The 23,120-nt window shown below is 37.9% G+C and overlaps 1 protein-coding gene across 1 annotated transcript in view; it reads left to right on the top strand.

Annotated features, from left to right (window-relative positions):
* The window catches only part of ADGRG7 (adhesion G protein-coupled receptor G7), a 59,295-nt gene extending 42,810 nt beyond the window's left edge, over nt 1-16,485 (top strand). The window contains 3 exon segments of the mRNA XM_065875882.1: nt 1,900-1,957; nt 16,233-16,324; nt 16,326-16,485. Coding sequence (XP_065731954.1) covers nt 1,900-1,957; nt 16,233-16,324; nt 16,326-16,485 — 310 coding nt within the window.
* Nucleotides 16,486-23,120: the final 6,635 nt, after the last annotated feature.

Raw genomic sequence — 23,120 nt, 5'->3', positions numbered from 1 at the left:
GAGACAAGCAAAAGTTAAGAGAATTCAGCACCACAAAACCAGCTTTACAACAAATGCTAAAGGAACTTCTCTAAGCAGGAAACACAAGAGAAGGAAAAGACCTACAATAACAAACCCAAAACAATCAAGAAAATGGTAATAGGAACATACATATCGATAATTCCCTTAAATGTAAATAGATTAAATGCTCCAACTTTTCTGCTTACAGGTCTTTCATCTCCGTAGGTAGGTTTATTCCTAGATATTTTATTCTTTTTGTTGCAATGGTAAATGGGAGTGTTTTCTTGATTTCACTTTCAGATTTTTCATCATTAGTATATAGGAATGCCAGAGATTTCTGTGCATTAATTTTGTATCCTGCTACTTTACCAAATTCATTGATTAGCTCTAGTAGTTTTCTGGTAGCATCTTTAGGATTCTCTACATATAGTATCATGTCATCTGCAAACAGTGACAGCTTTACTTCTTCTTTTCCGATTTGGATTCCTTTTATTTCCTTTTCTTCTCTGATTGCTGTGGCTAAAACTTCCAAAACTATGTTGAATAAGAGTGGTGAGAGTGGGCAACCTTGTCTTGTTCCTGATCTTAGTGGAAATGCTTTCAGTTTTTCACCATTGAGGATGATGTTTGCTGTGGGCTTGTCATATATGGCCTTTATTATGTTGAGGAAAGTTCCCTCTATGCCTACTTTCTGCAGGGTTTTTATAATAAATGGGTGTTGAATTTTGTCGAAAGCTTTCTCTGCATCTATTGAGATGATCATATGGTTTTTCTCCTTCAGTCCATATTGTTTAATGTATCATTTAAAGCTTGTGTTTCCTTATTTATTTTCATTTTGGATGATCTGTCCATTGGTGAAAGTGGACAGATTAAAGTCCCCTACTATGTTAAAGTCCCCTACTATGATTGTATTACTGTCGATTTCCCCTTTTATGGCTGTTAGCATTTGCCTTATGTATTGAGGTGCTCCTATGTTGGGTGCATAAATATTTACAAGTGTTATATTTTCTTCTTGGATTCATACCTTGATCCTTATGTAGTGTCATTCTTTGTTTCTTGTAATAGTCTTTATTTTAAAGTCTATTTTTTCTGAAATGAGAATTGCTACTCCAGCTTTCTTTTGATTTCCATTTGCATGGAATACTTTCTTCCATCCCCTCACTTTCAGTTTGTATGTGTCCCTTGGTCTGAAGTGTGTCTCTTGTAGACAGCATTTATATCGGTCTTCTGTTTGTATCCATTTAGCCAGTCTTTTTCTTTTGGTTGGAGCATTTAACCATTTACATTTAAGGTAGTTATCGATATGTATGTTCCTCTTATCATTTTCTTAATTGTTTTGGGCTTTTTATTGTAGAGCTTTTCCTTCTCTTGTGTTTCCTACCTAGAGAAGTTCCTTTAGCATTCATTGTAAAGCTGGCTTCATGGTGCTGAATTCTCTTAGCTTTTGCTCATCTGTAAAGGTTTTAATTTCTCCATCTTATCTGAATGAGATCCTTGCTGGGTAGAGTAATCTTCATTGTAGGTTTTTCCCTTTCATCACTTTAAATATGTCCTGCCACTCCCTTCTAGCTTGCAGAGTTTCTGCTGAAAGATAAGCTGTTAACCTTATGGGGATTCCCTTATATGTTATTTGTTGTTTTCCCCTTGCTGCCTTTAACATTTTACTTTGTCTTTAATTTTTGATAGTTTGATTAATATGTGTCTTGACATGTTTCTCCTTGGATTTATCCTGTATGGGACCCTTTGTGCTTCCTGGACTTGATTGACTATTTCCTTTCCCATATTAGGGAATTTTTCAAGTATAATCTCTTCAAATATTTTATCAGTCCCTCTCTTTTTCTCTTCTTCTTCTAGGACCCCTGTAATTCGAATGTTGGTGCATTTAATATTGTCCCAGAGATCTCTGAGACTGTCCTCTATTCTTTTCATTCTTTTGTCTTTATTCTGCTGTGCAGTAGTTATTTCCACTGTTTTATCTTCCAGGTCACTTATCCGTTCTTCTGCCTCAGTTAATCTGCTATTGATTCCTTCTAGAGAATTTTTAATTTCATTTATTGTGTTGTTCAGCATTGTTTGTTTGCTCTTTAGTTCTTCTAGTTCCTTGTTAAACGTTTCTTGTATTTTCTCCATTCTATTTCCAAGATTTTGGATCATCTTTACTATCATTACTCTGATACTTTTTCAGGTAGACTGCCTATTTCCTCTTCATTTGTTTGGTCTGGTGGATTTTTACCTTGCTCCTTTATTTGCTGTGTGTTTCTCTGTCTTCTCATTTTGCTTAACTTACTATGGGGTCTCCTTTTTGCAGCCTGCACGTTCATAGTTCCCGTTGTTTTTGGTGTCTTCCCCCAGTGGTGAAGTTTGGTTCAGTCGGTTGTGTAGGCTTCCTGTTCGAGGGGACTGGTGCCTGTGTTCTGGTGTATGAGGCTGGATCTTGTCTTTCTGGTGGGCAGGACCATGTCCAGTGTTGTGTTTTGGCGTGTCTGTGACATTATTATGATTTTAGGCAGCTTCTCTGTTAATGGGTGGGGTTGTGTTTGTGTCCTGCTATTTGTTTGTCCTAGGGTCTCCAGCACTGTATCTTGCTGGTCATTTAGTGGAGCTGAGTCTTAACGTTGAGATGGAGATGTCTGGGAGAGCTTTCACCATTTGATATTACCTGGAGCCAGGAGGTCTCTTGTAGACCAATGTTCTGAACTCAGCTTTCCCACCTCAGAAGTACAGGCCTGACACCTGGCTAGAGCACCCAGACTCTACCAGTCACATGGCTCAGAAGAAAAGGGAGAAAAGAAGTAAAGAAATGAAAAATAAATATAATAAAAGTTTTTAAAATAAAAAATTATTAAAAATAAATCAAAAAGTAATAAAAAAAGAAAGAAAGAAGAGAGCAAACAAACCATAAAACAAATCCACCAATGATAACAAGCACTAAAAACTATACTAAAAACAAAGAAACAAACAAAAAACCTGGACAGATAGAACGCTAGGACAAATGGTAAAAGTAAAACTATACAGACAAACTCACACAAAGAAGCATACACATACGCACTCACAAAAAGAGAAAAAGCAAAAAAATCTATATATAAAAGGAAAAAAAGGAAGAGAGCAACGAAATCAATAAACAAATCTACCAATGATAATAAACTCTAAATACTTAACTAACATAAACTTAAAACCAGATACAAATTAGATGCAGACAGCAAATCCCAAGTCTAGAGTTGCCCACAAGGTCCACTGCCTCAATTTTGGGGTGATTCAATGTCTATTCAGGTATTCCAGAGATGCAGGGTACATCAGGTTGATTGTGGAGATTTAATCCGCAGCTCCTGAGACTGCATGGAGAGATTTCCCTTTCTCTTCTTTGTTCGCACAGCTCCTGGGGTTCAGCTTTGTATTTGGCCTTGCCTGTGTGTGTAGTCTACCTGAGGGTGTCTGTTCTTTGCTGAGACAGGATGTGGTTAAAGTAGCAGCTGATTAGGTGGCTCTGGCTCATTCAGGCTGGGGGTAGGGAGGGGTGTGGAATGTGGGGCAAGCTTGTGGCGGCAGAGGCCGGCATGACATTGCAAAAGCCTGAGGCGCGCCATGTGTTCTCCCCGGGAAGTTGTCCCTGGATCACGGGACCCTGGCAGTTGTGGGCTGCACAGGCTCCTGGGAGGGCAGGTGTGGATAGTGACCTGTGCTTGCACACAGGCTTCTTGGTGGCTGCAGCAGGAGGCTTAGGGTTTCATGCCTGTCTCTGGGGTCCGTGCTGTTAGCTGGGGCTCGCGCCCATCTCTGGAGCTCATTTAAGCGGTGCTCTGAATCCCCTGTCCTTGCGCCCCCTAAAACAATGGTCTCTCTCGTCTTAGGGAGTTTCAGACTTTTTCCCGGACTCCCTCCTGGCTAGCTGTGGCTCACTAGCCCCCTTCAGGCTGTGTTCATGCAGCCAACCCCAGTCCTCTCCCTGGGATCTGACCTCTGAAGCCCGAGCCTCAGCTCCCAGCCCCCACCCACCCCAGCGTGTGATCAGACAAGCCTCTCAGGCTGGTGAGTGCTGGTCAGCATCAATCTTCTGTGCGGGAATCCATCCACTTTGCCCTCTGCACCCCTGTTGCTGTTCTCTCCTCCGTGGCTCTGAAGCTTCCCCCATTCCCACCCACTGTCTCTGCCCGCAAAGGGGCTTCCTAGTGTGTGGAAACTTTTCTTCCTTCACAGCTCTCTCCCAGAGGTGCAGGTCCCATCCTTATTCTTTTGTCTTGTTTTTTCTTTTTTCTTTTGCCCTACCCAGGTATGTGGAGAGTTTCTTGCTTTTGGAGGAAGTCTGAGGTCTTCTGCCAGCATTCAGTAGGTGTTCTGTAGGAGTTGTTCCACGTGTAGATGTATTTGTGGGGAGGAAGGTGATCTCCATGTCTTACTCCTCCGCCATCTTGAAGGTCTCCTGCAACTGATTTCTGTATGTTATTTTTTTATCCTGCAACTTTACTAAATTTATTTGTTAGTTCTGGTTTTCTGGTGGAGTCTTTTGGGTTTTCTGTATTTAAGATAATTTCGTCTGCCAGCAGAGACAGTATTATTTTTTCCTTTCCAGCTTGGATGCCTGTTATTTCTTTTTCCTGGCTATTCTGACTAGGACTTCCAGTAGTATGTTGAATGGATGTGGCAAGAGTGGGCATCCTTGTCTTATTCCTGTCTTAGAGGAAAGGCTTTTAATTTTCACCATTGAGTGTGATGTTAGCTGTGGGCTTGTCAGATGTGGCCTTTATTATGTTGATGAACAATCTTTCTATACCTTATTTTTTGAGAGTTTTTCTCATGAAAGCATGTTGAATTTTGTTAAATACTTTTTCTGCATCTATTGAAATGATCCCGATTTTTGTCCTTTATTCTATTCATGTGGTATATCACACTTATTGATTTGCATATGTTGAACCATTCTTGCTTCCAGGGTTGAGTCCCATTTGATCATGGTGTATGATCCTTTTAATGTATTTTTGAATTTAGTTTGCTAATATTTTGTTGAGGATTTTGCATCTATGGTCATCAGGAATATGGCTTGTAATTTTCTTTTCTTGTAGTGTCCTTATCTGGCTTCAGTATTAGGGTGATGCTGGCCCTGTAAAGAGTTTGCAAGTGTTCCTTCATCTTCACTTTTTTTGGGGAGAGTTTGAGAAGGTTTGGTATTCATTCTTTAAATGTTTGGTATAGCTCACCTGTGAAGCCATCTTGTCCTGGGCTTTTATGTGTTGTGAGATTTTAAATTCCTGATTCAATCTCCTTGTTCATTATTGCTCCATTTAGATTTTCTATTACATCTTGATTCAGTCTTGGTAAGTTGTGTCTGAATTTTTTTCTTTTAATTCTTTTAAATTTAATGAGACTGATTTTATGGACTAATAAGCATTTGGTCTATCTTGGTGAACAAAACATTTAACTTGGAAAAGAATGCTATTCTGTAGTTGTCGGGTATAGTGTACTAAAAATGTCAATAGATGATTGTTAGTACTGAACAGATTTTCTTACCAACATTTTTGGTTCTCTCAACTGCTGAAAAAGGAATGCTAAAATCTCCAACTGTGATTGTGAATTTGTTTATTCTCTCCTTAATTCTGTCAATTTTTGCATCACATGTGTTGAGGTTCTGCTATTAGATGCATAGACATTTATGATTATTATGTTTTTTTTTAAGATGTTGGGGGTAGGAGTTTATTAATTAATTAATTTATTTTTGGCTGTGTTAGGTCTTCGTTTCTGTGCAAGGGCTTTCTCTAGTTGTGGCAAGTGGGGGCCACTCTTCATCACAGTGCGCGGGCCTCTCACTCTCGTGGCCTCTTTTTTTGCGGAGCACAGGCTCCAGATGTGCAGGCTCAGTAGTTGTGGCTCATGGGCCTAGTTGCTCCACGGCATGTGGGATCCTCCCAGACTAGGGCTCGAACCCGTGTCCCCTGCATTAGCAGGCAGATTCTCAACCACTGCGCCACCAGGTAAGCCCTATGATTATTATGACTTTGAATGAACTGACCCTTTATCATTTGGAAATGTCCCTCCTTAACTCTGATAATGCTCTTTGTCATGAAGTCTACTTTATCTGATATACGGCGTTCTTATGCATATTGATTACATGATACATATTTTTTCATCCATCCACTTTCAACCTATCTGTGCCTTTATATTTAAAGTATGTATCTTACAGACAGCAAGTAGATGGGTCTTTTATCAATTCTGGCAATCTCTATCTTTTGAGTGTTTAGTCTGTTTGAGCTAATGTAATTATTAATGTGCGTGAATTTATGTCTAACATTTTACTATTTGCTTTCTGTTGCCACTCTATTTTTTATTCCTTTGTTCCTCTTTTCCTGCCTACTTTTGGGTAAATTTAGTAGTACTAGGATTCCATTTTAATTTATATGTTGGTTATTAAGCAATATCCCAGCATATATTTTGTTGATTTAGGGATACATTATACATCCTTAACTTTCCATACTCAACAGAGTTAATATTTTACCACTTCCACTAAAATTTAAGACTCTTATAACAGTATAAACTTACGTGTTATTCTTCCTTCCTTTATGTTATAGTTATCTGATGTACTACATGTGCATACATTATAAACCCCACAATGGAGTGTTATTGGTTTTGCTTGTTCTTAATCCCTTCTTGAAGATCTGAATTTCCATGTGATTTTGTTTCCCATCAGGCTGAAAACTTTCCTTTAGAATTTCTTAGTATATATCTTCTGGTGAAAAATTCTTTCAGTTTCTTTTACCTAAAAATGTCTTTATTTAGCTTTCATTGTTGAGAGACATTTTCACTGGATATAGAATTATGACTTGACAGAAGTTTTTTTCCTTTTAGCACTATGAAGAAGTAATTTCACAAACTGGCTCCAGTTTCTAATGAGACATCTTCAATGTTTTGCATTATTTTTCCTCCTGTTATATAATGTGTTACTTTCCTCTGGTTATTTTCAGAGTTTTCCCTTTATTTTTGACTTTTATCATTTTGACTATAATGCGCCCAGATATTATCTTATTTTACTTTTTGCACTTATTCTGCTTGAGATTGCTGAGCTTCTTGAATCTATTAATTTATGTGTTTCATCAAATTTGAGAAATTTTCAGTCATTATTTTTCAAGTAGTTTTTGTGTCCCATTCTCTCTCTTCTCTCTTTCTGGGACTCTTAAGTACATGTTAGTTAATTTAATATTGTTCTGCAGGTTCCTGAGCTCTGATCATTCTTTCTCCTTCCTGTTCATCAGACTGGATCATCCTGTTGATCTGTCTCCAGGGACACTGATTTTTTTCTTTAGTCATCTTCAGTTTGCTATTGAGCCTATCCAGTGATTTTTATTTCAGATATTGTACTTTTTTGGTTTACAAATTTTTGTTTTGTTATATTTTACTGTAGTACATTTTGCTTACATTTCCTTATTTTTGGCTCATTATGAGTACATTTTCTTTTGTACTCTATGAATACATCTGTAAGCATGTTGTAATAGTACTTTAAATTTCTTGTTTGCTAAATTTAACATCTGGGTCATTTTGGACATTCTCCACTGATTGCTTTTTTCCTATAGTATGGGCCATGTTTTTCTGTTTTTTCATATGTTTGGTAATTTCAATTATTTCCAGAGCATTATAGAGCCTACACCGTAGCAACTCTGCATTCTGCTATATTGCTACCAAGAGTGGAGTTGCCATATGATTAACTTAGCTGGACTAAAATTGAAAACTATCTCTCCCTAGGGTGGGCAGCTGAAATCTCTGTTTAGTGTTTTTAGCCTTACCTGTGCTTCTTGGAGTCCATCCCAACCATTTGTAATTCAGAGGTTAATCAGCCATTTGGGCAGAGTTTATAAACAGACTCTGGAGCTCCCCCTCTCTGTCTTCTCCTGGATGTTCATATCCATATTGTTACTTACTTTCCAGCTGCTGTGGTTGCCCTAAACCCTGTCTTCTGTTTTTTCAACCTAATAAGACTGCCTGTTTCAACTCCAGGTTTACTCATCCTGCATGGGCTGATTATGGTGTGACTTCAGGCTAAAAGATATTAAACACAAAACAAAATATGGAAACCTACCCAGTGGAACTCCCTTTTTCCTAAGTGTAGATTCCTCTTCCAGTTTCTGACTGCTTTTGCTTGCCCTCCAATGTCTTCATATAGGTTTTAAAAAATATTTTGTCCAGAGTTTATAGTTTTAATATGCAAGAGGGTTGATTTGATAGGAGCAGAACCATATAAAGTTGTTTTTGTGACATAAGTCATACATAGGACTGAAGATAATTTTATTCCTTGAGACTTATCTCAAGAATATATTTAATAATAAATCTTTAAAAAAATTCCATTCATACTTTGTTTAAAAAAATCTGAATTGAAGATTTATATTCTTTTTTTCCTTGGAAACCATTCTGTTAACATCTTGGGAGTATCTACTGTGAGAGAAGCTCAACATTTAGGCTAAGGATTATGGTCACCTTCTGATTTTCATCATAGCAAAAATAATCATATAGATGAACCAAAATGGTAGATGAAGATAAAAATTCTGTTTGACCTCACAAGATTTTTGTTTTTATTCTTTTGTATTTGTGTATTATACGTGGGGAATGTCAAAAGTTGAAGATAAAACAAGGAGGCATTATTGAAAGATTTAACCTTGAAATCAGGAATTTCTGTCTGTGCTTCTTATTCTATCCCTCTACCCATAGTGAACATTGCCTTTTACTCTGATGAAAAATATTACAAGGACTTTTCCCTCTGTATACAGGGTTCCATTTTTTTCTGAGTTGGCAGAGTGAATTATACTTCAATATAATAAAAGTACCCTTCTTTTTAAATTTATTTTTTTTAATTCAGGTATAGTTGATTTACAGTATTGTGTAAGTTTCAGGTATATGATATAGTTATTCACAATTTTTAAAGATTATAGTTCTTATAAAATATTCCCTGTGTTGTACAATATATTCTTGTAGCTTATTTATTTTATACATAGTAGCTTGTACCTCTTAATCCCCTACCTTTATTTTGCCCCTCCCCTCTTCCCTCTCTTCACTGGTATCCACTAGTTTGTTCTCTGTATCTGTGAGTCTGTTTCTTTTTTGCTACATTCACTAGTTTGTTTTATTTTTTAGATTCTACACATAAGTGATATCATACAGTGTTTGTCTTTCTCAGTCTGACTTATTTCACTAAGCATAATACCCTCCAAGTCTATCCATGTTGTTGCAAATGGCAAAATTTCATTCTTCTCATGGCTGACTGGTATTCCATTTTACATACATACCACATCTTCATTTTTTTTTCTTTTAGAGTTTGGGAGATATCCTTTGATTTTTCACCCATTCATCTGTTGATGGACACTTAGGTTGCTTCCATATCTTAGCTATTGTAAATAACATTGTTATGAACATTGGGGTGCACGTATATTTTTGAATTAATGTTTTTCTTTTCTTTGGTTGTATGCCCACAAGTGGAATTCCTAGATCATATGGTAGTTCTATATTTAATTTTTTTGAGGAAGCTCCATACTGTGTTCCACAGTGTCTGCACCAATTTACATTCCTAACGACAGTGGAAAGTACCCTTCTTCTAAACTAGGCACCCTGCTCCAGGATCATTTGTGTGAACAAATGTGATCACTGGACCACCTACATGAGGCAAGAAAAGACACTCCTTAGTGAGAGCTTGCTTCTTAAGCTCCAGACCTCTAACCCTGAAAGCAAAGGGATAATTCTTAAAATTCTACATAGATTGTTATTAGTATAAAAATTTTCTAATTTAATATTTACTGAGATTATCTTCTGACAGTATTTTTATATGATGTCACATATGTACTTTTTCAAGGGGTTATAGCTTTCAAGTTATCTTTTGTAAAATCTTATTTACCTTTAACTTGTTCATCAAAGCCAGAGAAAAGCATGTAAAATTCCCTTTTACACTTTTCTACCAGTTTTTCTTCTATTTAGCCGTTTGTCTTTATACAAATTAATGCTGTATTATCATGTTTCTAAAAATTCATGGATGTTGTATATTTCTGGTGCATGATAACTTTCATCAATATAACAAGTCACTCTCAGTCCTATTTTATCTTGAAATCTAATTTTCCATATATTAATGTAGCAACTTCTAATTTGTTTTTATGCGATCTTATCTATGTTAGTTCTTTTGTCATTAACCTTTCTATGTCACTTTGTTTTTGACTTACCTTTTTTTAGATCCCATATATTTGATTGTATTATTGTTTTATAGATTTTATTTATTTATTTATTTGTCTCTGCGTTGGGCCTTTGTTGCTGCACACGGGCTTTCTCTAGTTGTGGCGAGCGGGGATTACTCTTCATTGCGGTGTGTGGGCTTCTCATTGTGGTGGCTTCTCTTGTTGCAGAGCACGGGCTCTAGGTGCACAGGCTTCAGTAGCTGTGGCACATGGGCTCAGTAGTTGTGGCTCCTGGGCTCTAGAGCTGAGACTCAGTAGTTTTGGTGCACGGGCTTAGTTGCTTCACGGCACGTGGGATCTTCCCGGACCAGGGCTTGAACCTGTGTCCCCTGCATTGGCAGGTGGATTCTTAACCACTTAGCCACCAGGGGAGTCCCCAGATTGTGTTTTTAAAATCATTTTCTTATTGTTTTTCTATTTTATTTAAAAAGTTAAACTTTTATCTATATAGCTAAATATTGGTTATCAAAACTGGTATGTTTGATCTTATTCTGTTATCTTATTTTCTTTTTTTACATGTAACCATGATTTCTTCCCTTTTTTTATATGTTGTGCCATATAAATTATATTTTCTTTTATTTAACCTTCTCCAATTAGAACATTTTCATCCCATTAATTATTATTTTTGTTTATTAAACATTAATACAATTTATAAGATACATTTTTCAACTTCCAAAGTAAAACAATATGTATTGATTCCTCCCCCTTTTTTTAAAATTGGAGTATAGTTGAGTTACAACATTGTGTTCGTTTCAGGTGTACAGCAAAGTGAATCAGTTATACATATATTCATTCTTTTTTAGATTCTTTACATATAGGTTATTACAGAATATTGAGTAGAGTTCCCTGTGCTATACAGTAGGTCCTTATTAGTTATCTATTTTATATATAGGATTCCTCCCTTTTAAAGATAGTAAAATGAACACAGTTTAGCTGCTTCTTGTCTCCTGGTTTTATTGGTAAAATTTATCATACAATTATTGTTGTTAAATTGTACTGTCTACATTTTCTTTCAAGAAATATTTATAATAGTTGGATTTTGTTTGATAATTGTACTAACTGCATTTTCTTTCTTTTTTTTTTTTTTTTTATGGTACACGGGCCTCTCACTGTTGTGGCTTCTCCCGCTGTGGAGCACAGGCTCCGGACGCGCAGGCTCAGCAGCCATGGCTCACGGGCCCAGCCACTCCGCGGCATGTGGGATCTTCCCAGACCGGGGCACGAACCCTTGTCCCCTGCATCGGCAGGCAGACTCTCAACCACTGCGCCACCAGGGAAGCCCCTAACTGCATTTTCTTATACTTAAATAGTTTCAATGCCTTTTGCCAGTCTTCTTTATTAGATTGTTATGTTATTTTGACTTATTCATTTTAATGAATTTCTCATTAATAATAGCATATTTTGGAGTAATTGTTTAAAAGATAGTTAGTAAATATTAATGAGGACTTTCCTAGCTGATAATTTTTCTTTAGGTAACATGGCACATGAACCTCAGATTAGCTTGGCATTTAATTCTTGGCAATAATCTTTTTTTCATTGAAATTCTATAAACTTAATGAGATTTTATGTTGTGGATAAAAGGCTGAGAAAGGTCAGAATTTTTTTTTGGTTCTTCCCACTCTTATATCACCCATAAGAATATTTTTTGAAATAATTTTGAACTCATAAGAAGTTATAAAAATAGTACAGAGGGCTTCCCTGGTGGCGCAGTGGTTGAGAGTCCGCCTGCCGATGCAGGGGACACGGGTTCGTGCCCCGGTCCGGGAAGATCCCACATGCCGTGGAGCGGCTGGGCCCGTGAGCCATGGCCGCTGAGCCTGCGCGTCCGGAGCCTGTTGCTCCGCAACGGGAGAGGCCACAACAGTGAGAGGCCCGCGTACCGCAAAAAAGAAAAAAGAAAAAAAAAAAGTACAGAGAGTTCCTATGTAGACTTCACCCAGCTCTTCCAGTGATAACACCTTATATAACTATAATAGATCTATTAAAAAATTATAACAGCAAAAAAAGTAAATAAATAAAAATAAAAGAAAGACATTTTCCTACAAAAATAAATAAACAAAACCCAGGAAAGTGACATTGGTACAATCCACATAGATTATTCACTTATAGGCTTTAATCCCTGAAAATGAAGGTATTTGTTTATTTACTTATTGGGCTTACTATGTGGAATGTGAGATTTTGTTCCCAGACCAGGGATCGAACCCTCACCCCCTGCACTGGAACCACAGTCTTAACCACTGGACTGCCAGGGAAGTCCCTAAAATGATGGGTTTTAATTCTAGATTTATTAATTCAACTATGAATTAAATAAATAAATTTGTTATCAAATACAGTAGCATTATTGTAGTTTTGTAAGTTCAAAACTAAAAATGATGGGTTTTAATTCTAGATTTATTAATTCAACTATGAATTAAATAAATAAATTTGTTATCAAATACAGTAGCATTATTGTAGTTTTGTAAGTTCACTTGTCCCTTTTTTCCTTGTACTCAAAAATTAACTTTTTATGGGTACAAGTCTCATCTCCTCAACTAGATTATCAGTTCTCTAGTGTAAGAAGCATACTTGTGTGTATCTTTCACAGTAGATAACATCTAGTTTGATACTGGGATGGGCTATACTTCTCTAATATTTTGTGAAAAAAACTATAGCATTTGATGATTGTCTCAGTGTTGGTTGTTTCTGGCTCTGGTCAAGTATCATTGAGGAGGGAAGTCTGATACAAAATGGAAATCATTGGGGAGGGCATTAAGTCATTTTGGCTTGACCACAATGATGGAGAGCCTGTAGAGTGCAGTGTGGGGAGCTGCTTGACTATCTGAATTGCTACCACCAGGTTTAATGTGTGTAGGATCTCACCCTCTATCTCAGGCAGCCCTCTCCAGTGCTTTTTGAGAATAACTCCGTTAAACAATAGATGTGTGCCTGCCACCAAATTTGGATGGCTATAAGGCAGACCTTTACTGTTTGCAACACCCAATGGAAACTCCCCAGAAGGGCAATAAGTTGTGTAAGCTTAGTCTGGGATTGCCAGCTGAGTCATGGCTTTGTCACCTAGAATGACCAGTAATTTAGAAAAGTATCTAAAAGAAGGTCTAGGCAAGGACATTCTCTCCTGCATGCACAGCAGAGGCATATTACAAAATAGAGGCTTGTTACAAAATGGTAATACTTTGTGGCAAAATTGAAGGTGGCCATGTGGCAGGAGTGCTGGACTAAAAGGCAGGAGATTTAAGCTGTCTTCCAGCTCTACAATTAATTATTCATATGATTTTAGGAAAGTCACACATCCTTTCTGAGTGAGGCGTGTAAAATATAAAATGAAGGGGGGCTGTTAACATTAACACAGTGCTTTACAAAGTGAGCTTGAATATTGCCTACATCAGAATTTACATAATGTGTTAAAATGCTGATTCCTGGGCCTCGCCCCTTACCAACTCAGTCAGAACCTGTGGGCTAAGAGCTAGGAATCTTCAGGTGATTGTTATGTATACTAAAGAATAGGAACAACTAGCTTAGTTCACCTGGAAGGCTCCTTCGAGATTTAGAATAATCTATAATTCTAATAAATATTTACTAAGTGCTACAGGTACTACTTAAGAGGTATAGTTTGATCTTTGTGCTAGTGAGAATTAGTTTGACCCATAGGTTTTGTCTTTACAGATAACATCTTTAGGATTTTAGGGAGCACAGAGGTATTGGGAGTCCATTCAGACAGAGTCCCTCAGGATGGTAGCTTTATGGATTCTCCATGGTCTAGGTTTTTTCCTAATTATTGTACAACCAGAAATTCTATCCAGTCTTATCTTTACCTTAGAGTTTAAAGTTTGGAAAATCCAGGTGAAATAGTGTACTCCACAAAGAGAATCCTTCTCTAGGGACCAGATTTTTCATGTCTCCAAAACAAATTTCTCTCCCTTGAACAATCAGGATGGCCAGTAGCCACTTTTGTCCTCCTGAAACCCATGTCCCATTGAAAACTTCCTTATGTCGTCAAGGCCTTCTTCAGGAGAGTAGATACCCCAATCAAGTTAATCTTCCTGCTTTTGGCCAAAGAACTAGTCTATCCCTTGCCAATATGTATTGATTTTATTAGTCAAACTCGCAGAGTTATCGAACCATAGAACCAGAAGTCTGTAACAGTATTCATAGGATATGATTCTAGAAATAATCCTTTTAAGGCTTGGAGCCTAATAGATGCCAATCTGGGAGACATCCATGGATTTTTTTTTTAAATAACTTTTTCATTTTGAAATAGTCTTACACAAGAAGTTGCAAAGATAGTACAGAGTTCCCATGTACTCGTTGACCAGCTTTTCCCAATAAGATTTGTATAACAGTGTCAAAATCAAGAAATGAAGATTGGCACAATATTCTCAACTCAACAGCAGATATTATTTAATCTGTTTTTCCACAAAGGATATTAATGAGGAATTATCAGGGTTTTTTAGATGCTGTAATACACTTTACATGATCTTTCTATTACAGTTACAAGCAAGAGACAGAGTAGTGTATTGGATAGAGGAGTTTTGGAGCCAAACATACATTTTAATTCCAGACTCTGATTACTGGTTGGATAATTTTAGGCAACTTACTTAATTTATCTGAGCTATAGTTTCCTTATCTGTAACATGGGGTAATGAAGCTTATTTTATAGGGTTGAAGTTAGGACTAAATGAGAAGGATTAAATGATGAATATTGAAGGAAAAGCAAGTGTCTGGCATTAATAGGACTGCAATAAGTGGTTCTATACATTTAAAAAATGTATAGAAAATAGTGTTCAGTCTTTTGTGGGTTAATTACTTGTGCATATCTGGTCTTCGTATGTAACGTACAGAAAAGCAATGAGTAGAAGTGCTTAAAATTTGTTTTGTCCTTAAATATACCAAACTTCTAGTTATTTTACCAAAACTCCAAAATGTAGAATCATAGAATGTTAGAACTGTAAGAAGAATTAGGTAACCCATAGTCAATCTGCCCCATTAGGAAATCGAAGATTATAGACACCAGAAAAAGAGCAAAGTTACTGTGGTATACTAAAAAATTAATATTTGGTCTTTGTCCTCAGTTCCTGGCACACAGTTCCTTTAATCCTTGGACTCCCTGGAGTGATGAGTGTTTTTTGCATGCTAATAAGATGACCAGTCGCTGAGGCCCCCAGATTGCTTCAGTATGGAGGCTGGTCGGTCACCAGAAAGACCAAGGCTTGATTAGAAGCTTGGAACTTCTAGCCCACTCCACAGTCTCCAGGAATGGGAGAGGGGTTGGATATTGAGTCCTTTACCAACAGCTAATGATTTAATCAATCACAACTATGTAATGAAACCTTTATAAAAACCCCTAAAAGAAGGGGTTTGGAGAGCTTGCATGTTGGTGAACAGATTAAAGTGCTGGGAGGGTAACACACTCAGAGAGGGCATAGAAGCTCCATGCTCTTGCACTGTAATCTCTTCTGTTTGGCTGTTCCTGAGTTGTACCCTTTATAATAAACAAGTAATAGTAAGTAAAACTCTTTCCTGAGTGAGTTCTGTGAGTCTTTTCAGCAAATTATCAAACCTGAAGTGGGGAGGCAATAGGCACGTTGGACAGAAGTGTGGATAGCCCGGGGACCTGATACTCCTAATACTTGTTACTGGCACCACTAGTGAGGGCAGTCTTGTGGGACTGAGCTCTTCACCTGTAGGGTCTGACACGAACTCTGAGTAGTTAGTGTCAGAATTGAATTAAATTGTAGGACACCCAGTTGGTGTCAGAATTGGTTGGTGTCAGGAGGAAAATAAGCCTCCCAGTTGCACAGCCAACATGTGGCAAATGGGGACCTGAATTCAGGTCTCTTAACTCTACTACTTACGTATAGCACTTCGGATATGAGAAGAATATTGCCCTAACCCTCTTAGACAAAAAAGTACACTGCAGCTGCTGACTGGTAAATTCAGGTTCCTGTACATGAAGAAGGGTGGGTGGCAGGGTGAAATACAATTTCTTCCCTTATTCTGTATCTCAAGACTTATCTAATATTAAACTTTTATTCTGTCTGCCAGGGATTGCAAATTTTTATCCTCCACACTGTCAGAACAAAAATCTTCCAGAGTAAAGCTTCCGAAGTGTTGAAGTCATTGTCGTTAACTACTGGGAGTGCTGCCATCAGTGAACCCACTGAGGCTGTGTGTGAGGATGTATAACACGCTCAGGTCATTACCAGCCCTAAATGAACACTTTTGGCTGCTGGAGCCATCTATACTTACCAAGGAAATGGCATCGTCTGAAAGTGACCAAGAAAACCCAAGCATCTAGACAGGAAAACTGTTACCTTTTGTGGTCCTCTTTTTATTCAACTCATGTGCTTCACTTTTTCTATTTCCTTCCTTTATTACCCAGTCTTCTCAAAGTCTCCCTCAGTATATTTTGCTTAAGGTTAAGAATCAGGTAAAACCTGTTGTTTATTATCATCAGGGATAAGGAATTTGGTAGTTTTTCTGTTATTCAATAGATTCTTACTCCAATGAAGTGAAGAATGCCACTCAGCTTTCAAGATAATCATTGCTCCGTACGTCATAAAGTCTATGTGACAAAGTTTGATAAAAATATAGAACCTAAAAAATTCTTTTACTGTTTACTAAAAAGGACATGAGGAGAAAAATTTACCCTCCAGAACAAAATGACTCTTGGTGAATACTGAAGGGAGTAGCTTGTATGTATCATACTTTTTTTTTTTTTTTTGCAGTATGCGGGCCTCTCACTGCTGTGGCCTCTCCCGTTGCGGAGCACAGGCTCCGGACGCGCAGGCTCAGCGGCCATGGTTCACGGGCCCAGCCGCTCCGCGGCATGTGGGATCTTCCCAAACCGGGGCACAAACCCGTGTCCCCTGCATCGGCAGGCGGACTCTCAACCACTGCGCCACCAGGGAAGCCCCTGTATCATACTTTTGATCTGTGAATATTTTAAATTTGTATGTGCTTATACTCTTATTTCCAATTAAGAATTTTGCACCAATTTAACCTCTGGAAAGTGTATTTTTTTTTCTGTTAAAAAAGCATATTTTATGACCAGAGGAATTGACCCCATGAGAAATGGGAAGTGAGACATAGAAAAATAAGCTCGTTGCTAAAGCCTCTGAATATTTCCTTCCGGTTCTTGATATATTTACCCTTTTATTGATGAAATGACAGTGAGGCTCAAAAAATGAAAAGTTAGTCACAATCACCCCTTACGGCTTTTAAAAGATCAAGCCGCTCATGGAGTTTCAAACACTTAAATTATTAATGGCTTCCTAAATAAAAAAATGGCCTCCACTGGTTTGGGGAGCACTCCCACTGGACTTAGGAGATAGTCTTTGAATTGCTGTGTTCTGTTTTGTCATAAACTAGGCAGCTGCTGTGAGTGCACTGAACTAAGGGGCTAACAAATGTCATGTGAGCTGTGGTATACTCTTCTTACCACGCTCTAAAGAACATGTGTTTTTTATATAGAAATTGTTGTAAATGACTGTTAGATTTCTAGGCGAGCCAAGAGCATATTTCATCTGTAGTATAATTGAGACCTTACAGTATAATGGAAAAAAGTAAAAGGAAGAGAATATAGAAGTAAAACAATTCTCAGAGGTTAGTGTTTTTAGTGGTGTTATAATGCCATCCCTAGATAGGGGCTTGACTTTGGGAAAATTACAAGATGTGGTTGACTTACTCTATGTCCTGGAATTTATATTCAGATTAAAATAAACCTTAAGTAAAGGCCACTTTAAATGTGAAAAAAAAAAATCACCAAAGAGACACATTTAGCCTGAGGGTGAAATATTTGTGTTCCCTTCGTGGTTTTAGTTTTCTTTGTACTTTTTTCAGCACTTTGGGGGGTATAGCAACCAAAATTTCACATAATGTTCCTGGAATGGCTCTACCATAAATGTACAAGCTCCACACACATACTGTGGAAGCTAAGTCAGGTGGACATTGCTATTCCCCTGCCAACCCTGAAATCCTACCTCTTGGAAATAATTCTCTTGATTTAAGCCTTTACCTCATGCACTGGTCTGGAGTCTTTTAGTTTAGTGATAGAGATCCAAGTCAGATTAGGTTAAGAGTCAAAGAGAGTTTAATGGTTCAATTCATTGTAAAGTGCAAGGGATGAGTTGGTTTTAGGTAGGGTGAACACGTTCTGGTTTGCCTGAGCCAGTCCCAATTTGTGCCTGTTGTCCTGATTCAAGTATTACCAACAGCCCCTTTTACTCTCGAGTGTCCTTGTTTGGGACACAAAATGTATGATAACACTAACTTTAGGTCTAGAGTTCAAATGAAATGAGTTCAAAGAATGTGTCACGATTCTCTTTTTCTCTCCCTGTTTCCTGGCTCTTTGTCCTTCTGTGTTTGGCTTCATCCTCATATTGGGTTTTCATGGTCGGACACTGGCCATTGGCATCCCCTTCCTCCTGCCCTGCAACTTCTCATCAGTGTCTCCCATGGGCCGCAGCCAGCCAGAAGCCAGTTGAGCCAGGAACCTGTGGGGCTCAGTCCCTTCTGATACAGAGCAAAGCAGGGGCAGCGAGAAGAAAGGACCAAAGAACTGGTACACCTTGATGAGTCATGTGCCCACAGGCACTGTGTCCAGGGAATATTGATCCAGCCTGAGTCACATACTCACTGTCAAGTGGAGGGATAGGGGATGACCTGTTTGATAGGATATCCTGGAGTGGAGAGTGGACAGTTACACCAAGGATGGGATGCTGGCAGCAAAACGTGGTGGCGTTTCCACTATATCTCCTGACAAAATACAAGTGCCTCATGGGACAACAACTGCTTGCAGGCTTATCAATCAGTTCCCTGCCTCTGAATAAGCCTGTTAGATCCTTGTCTGAGCAGGGTTTGAATGGGTGGGTAAGGAAAGCAAGAAATTTTTTGGTGCCTTTGAAGTTGAGGAGCAAGGACAGGGACTCTAGGAGCTGAAGCGTGATTTTACTTAAAAAGAAAATTTCAGGAAAGGAAGACTCATAGTACTGCAGAACTGGTTTTCATGATATTACATGGGGCCAACGTTCCCTGCTTCTGATATATTGTGTGTGACAACAGTACCCCTATATCCTTTTCGGTTGTGGTAGAACATGTCGTTTCTTCAGGGAACAACCATCCTAACCTTTGGGTTTCCTTTCCTGGGTCTTAACAGTTCAGAGCTTAATTGTCAGAGTCTAGATTGCTTTTTCTCTTACCCTTTCCATTTTGAAGTTCATGTTGCCTCTTTTTTTATGTTACCAACAAAGGGAGATCATTCTCAAGCTCATTGCTATCAGTTTGTCATTGCCTCATTCAGAAGAGCTTGGCATTCTTTGCCAATGCTTGGGAAACCTGGGCTAAAAGTGCCGACTGGATCATACCAGCCTGTCAACCACTGGAGCTCTCTAGCCCTGTGGAACCTCTTTAATGTTACCCTGGGATCTTCAGTACCTGGCTCCTTAGATGAGGTGCAAGACAGAGCCACCAGGATTGGTTCCATCCCCGGGGTGGGGTGGGAAACATGGGGCTGTCGGGGGAGGGGCCAGTTACTAAGAGAGGAAAAGGCTTCCTGGTCACATTTTTAAAACATTGTACTAGCCATGTTATGGCAATTTTAGAAGATATTTATAAATTATCTTTTTCAAAAAAGAAAAATCCGTAATTCCCTGACCTATCAATAATGTCTGTTTTTCCATGTTCCCTTATACTCTTTGTTTGAATACATAAGAATTTTAATAATTAATTATAGTAAATGAAATTTTATTCTGATTTTTAGTTACAATTTCCCAGTTCTTATAATAATTGATTGCATAATATATCATAAGTTACTAAGTTGTTCTGTTATTGGATGTCTAGATCATTTCAATTTTTAATATTGTAGTGACATATGATTAGTAAACTGGTACATATAGTTTTTTTTCCTTTCTTTTAAATTATTCCCTGCAGATAAATTCTCAGGATGATGTTAAGCATGTCAAAAGTATGAACATTTGTTTAGGTTCCTTGTATATATTACTATATTGTCTTGACAACATTACATTAATTTATAGTGTCACCAACATTTGGAGTTACCATAAGCAGGTTTTTGTATAGTTTACTTTGGTATTTTATTTTTTTAATTATTTATATGCATTGTCCATTTATCAATTGAATTGTTCTTTTTCTCATAAATTTGTATGAATTCTTTTCTATTATGGTTATTAGCCCATTAACTATTACATTTAGTGACAATATTTTTCCTCAGTTTATTGTTTTCCTTTTTTAAAAAAATATTTATTTATTTATTTATTTATTTAATTTTGGTTGCGTCGGGTCTTTGTTGCTGCGCGCCGGCTTTCTCTAGTTGCGGTGAGCGGGCTTCTCATTGCGGTGGCTTCTTTTGTTGCGGAACACTGGCTCTAGGTGTGTGGGCTTCAGTAGTTGTGGCACATGGCCTCAGTAGTTGCGGCACGTGGGCTCTAGAGAGCAGGCTTAGTAGTTGTGGTGCACAGGCTTAGTTGCTCCGTGGCATGTGGGATCTTCCTGGACTAGGGATCAAACCTGTGTCCCCTGCATTGGCAGGCAGATTCTTAACCACTGTGCTACCAGGGAAGTCCCTGTTTTCCTTTCTTTTTAATATAATGAAATGTTCACTCTGCATTTGATTCAAAATATCCAAAAGATTTATGGAGCATTTAGCATTTCTTGAGTTTAAATGTCTTCATACAGGCAGAGTATTTTTTGTTTTGTGTTAAGGAATATCTTAGGGATTATGTAAAATCTTCTAAAATGAAGAACAGGGGCATAAATATGCCAACCGAGGCCAACGGAATCACATATGACAGACACTTGCCATCTCTCACCCTATAGTATATTGTACAGCAGTTGGGTGGGGTTCCATGACAAAGTTATTTTTTCCTCTTAAACATGCTTTCTGTCTCTTTGTGTCCATCCACCTTTTCTTAAAAATAAAACAGTAAATCTTGGAGAAGATTAGCAATTATTTGTTAACACACACAAAAACCTCAGAGTGATTCAAATGTTACATATGCATCGTCTGTATTACTTCATTTACATATAGGTAACCTATTAAAATGTGTATTTGAAAAAAATGTAAAAGTTGCTGAAAAACTAAGTAAGGAAATCAGGAGGAAGAGCAAATAATCATAGGAGCAAAAAGTAAGAAGATTGGTATGTTATTAGTACCCAAGGAACATGTCATATGAGCTTGCATTTTTGCTAGGAGTGGGCCACAGATTAGACCATAAGCTTCCTAACACCCAACATAAATAGGGAAATATGATCACCATACCTCTTAACAATTAAACAACAAACAAACACACACTTCTTGGGAAAAACACAATTATTCCAACACTACTTGAAATTGGTATTGATAAGTTTTTGTGAAAATGTCCACCTGACTATATTATCAAATGAGAGGGCAAACTATTTTGAATGAACAGAAAAGCAATCACATTTGGAAACACTTATGTTCACAACCATACCTGCTGGTCTGCTCAGTGTAAACAGTCATGTGTAATGCTCAATGTTACCTCAAAGTTATACAATGCTTTGTATATACAAAGAGACTCAATGCAGTATAGAAATCTTCAGTCTCATAAGTGGGTCACTGAAGACTGTTTTGTTTTTTTTGAAATATTGGAGTGATTTTCCTTAATTTTGGTTATTGGAGTCAATTTTGTTTTGTTTCCTTCTTTTTTTTTACTTTTATAATTAACTTCATGGCCATATAATTTATATGCAACAAAATGCACCCATTTTAAGTGTATAATTAGCTTTCACAAATGTGTACACCTGTGAAAGCATCCTAAACAAGATTAAAACATATCCTTCACCCTGTAATGCACCCCGTCCCAGTTAAACCCTTCACCTGTCCCAGCTCCAGGCAACCACTGGTCTGCTTTCTACCACCATGTATTAGTTTTGCCTGTTCTAGATTGCCATGTGAATGGGACCATATCCTCTTTCGAGTCTGGCTTCTTTCATTCAGCATAGTGTTTTTTGGATTCATCTATGTTGTTTGTATCAGTGGTTTGCTTTTCATTGCTGAGTAGAATTCAGTTGTTTGGATAGATCATGTTTTGTTTATGTATTCACTAGTTGAGGGACATCTGGTCATTTCCAGGTTTTGAAAACCATGAATAAAACTGATATAACCAGGGCTTCCCTGGTGGCGCAGTGGTTGGGAGTCCGCCTGCCGATGCAGGGGATGCGGGTTCGTGCCCCGGTCCGGGAGGATCCCGCATGCCGCGGAGCGGCTGGGCCCGTGGGCCTGTGGCCGCTGGGCCTGCGCGTCTGGGGCCTGTGCTCCGCAACGGGAGAGGCCACAGCAGTGAGAAGCCCGCATACTGCAAAAAAAAACAAACAAAAAAACCTGATGTAACCGTTCTTCTACAAGGCTTTGTGTGGATATGTTTTCTCTTGAAATGTCTAGTATAGTGTAATTGCTGAGTCGTAGAGTAAGTGTATATTTAACTATATAGGAAACTGCCAGTTTTCCAAAGTAGTTTTGCCATTTTATACTCTCAGTAGCAATACATGGGAGTTAGTATTTAAAGTCCTGATTTTTGAATTGTTTCAAAAAGTAGAAATAGGTCATAAATCCTTTTTTCAAGCTACTGACGATGTTTCTGAAAAATCCCGTTGCTTGATATGTTAGCCCTCTATTTTAGCAAAGAAGAGGAAGAACAAAAAAATAAAAGCGAAGCAGAGTGGTATGATCTAATGCTGTTATCTCTTAAAAGTTATATTTTCCAGGGAACTACAGTCCAATTCTTATCTTCTTCCAGTAGAGTTTTGTTACACGTGGAAGTATGACACTGATAATTTGCTGAACTTTGATATAAGGTATTATGAAATCATGATATAACAATTGAGACCTTCTGGACCTTTGCAATAACAAAAAAAGAAGATTGATTATTCTGCCATAGTACTTACCAAGTAATAGCA

Source organism: Phocoena phocoena, chromosome 4 (genome assembly GCF_963924675.1).
Source record: "Phocoena phocoena chromosome 4, mPhoPho1.1, whole genome shotgun sequence".
In the NCBI taxonomy this organism is placed as follows: Eukaryota; Metazoa; Chordata; class Mammalia; order Artiodactyla; family Phocoenidae; genus Phocoena; species Phocoena phocoena.
This window is presented reverse-complemented; position numbering and strand designations above follow the sequence as displayed.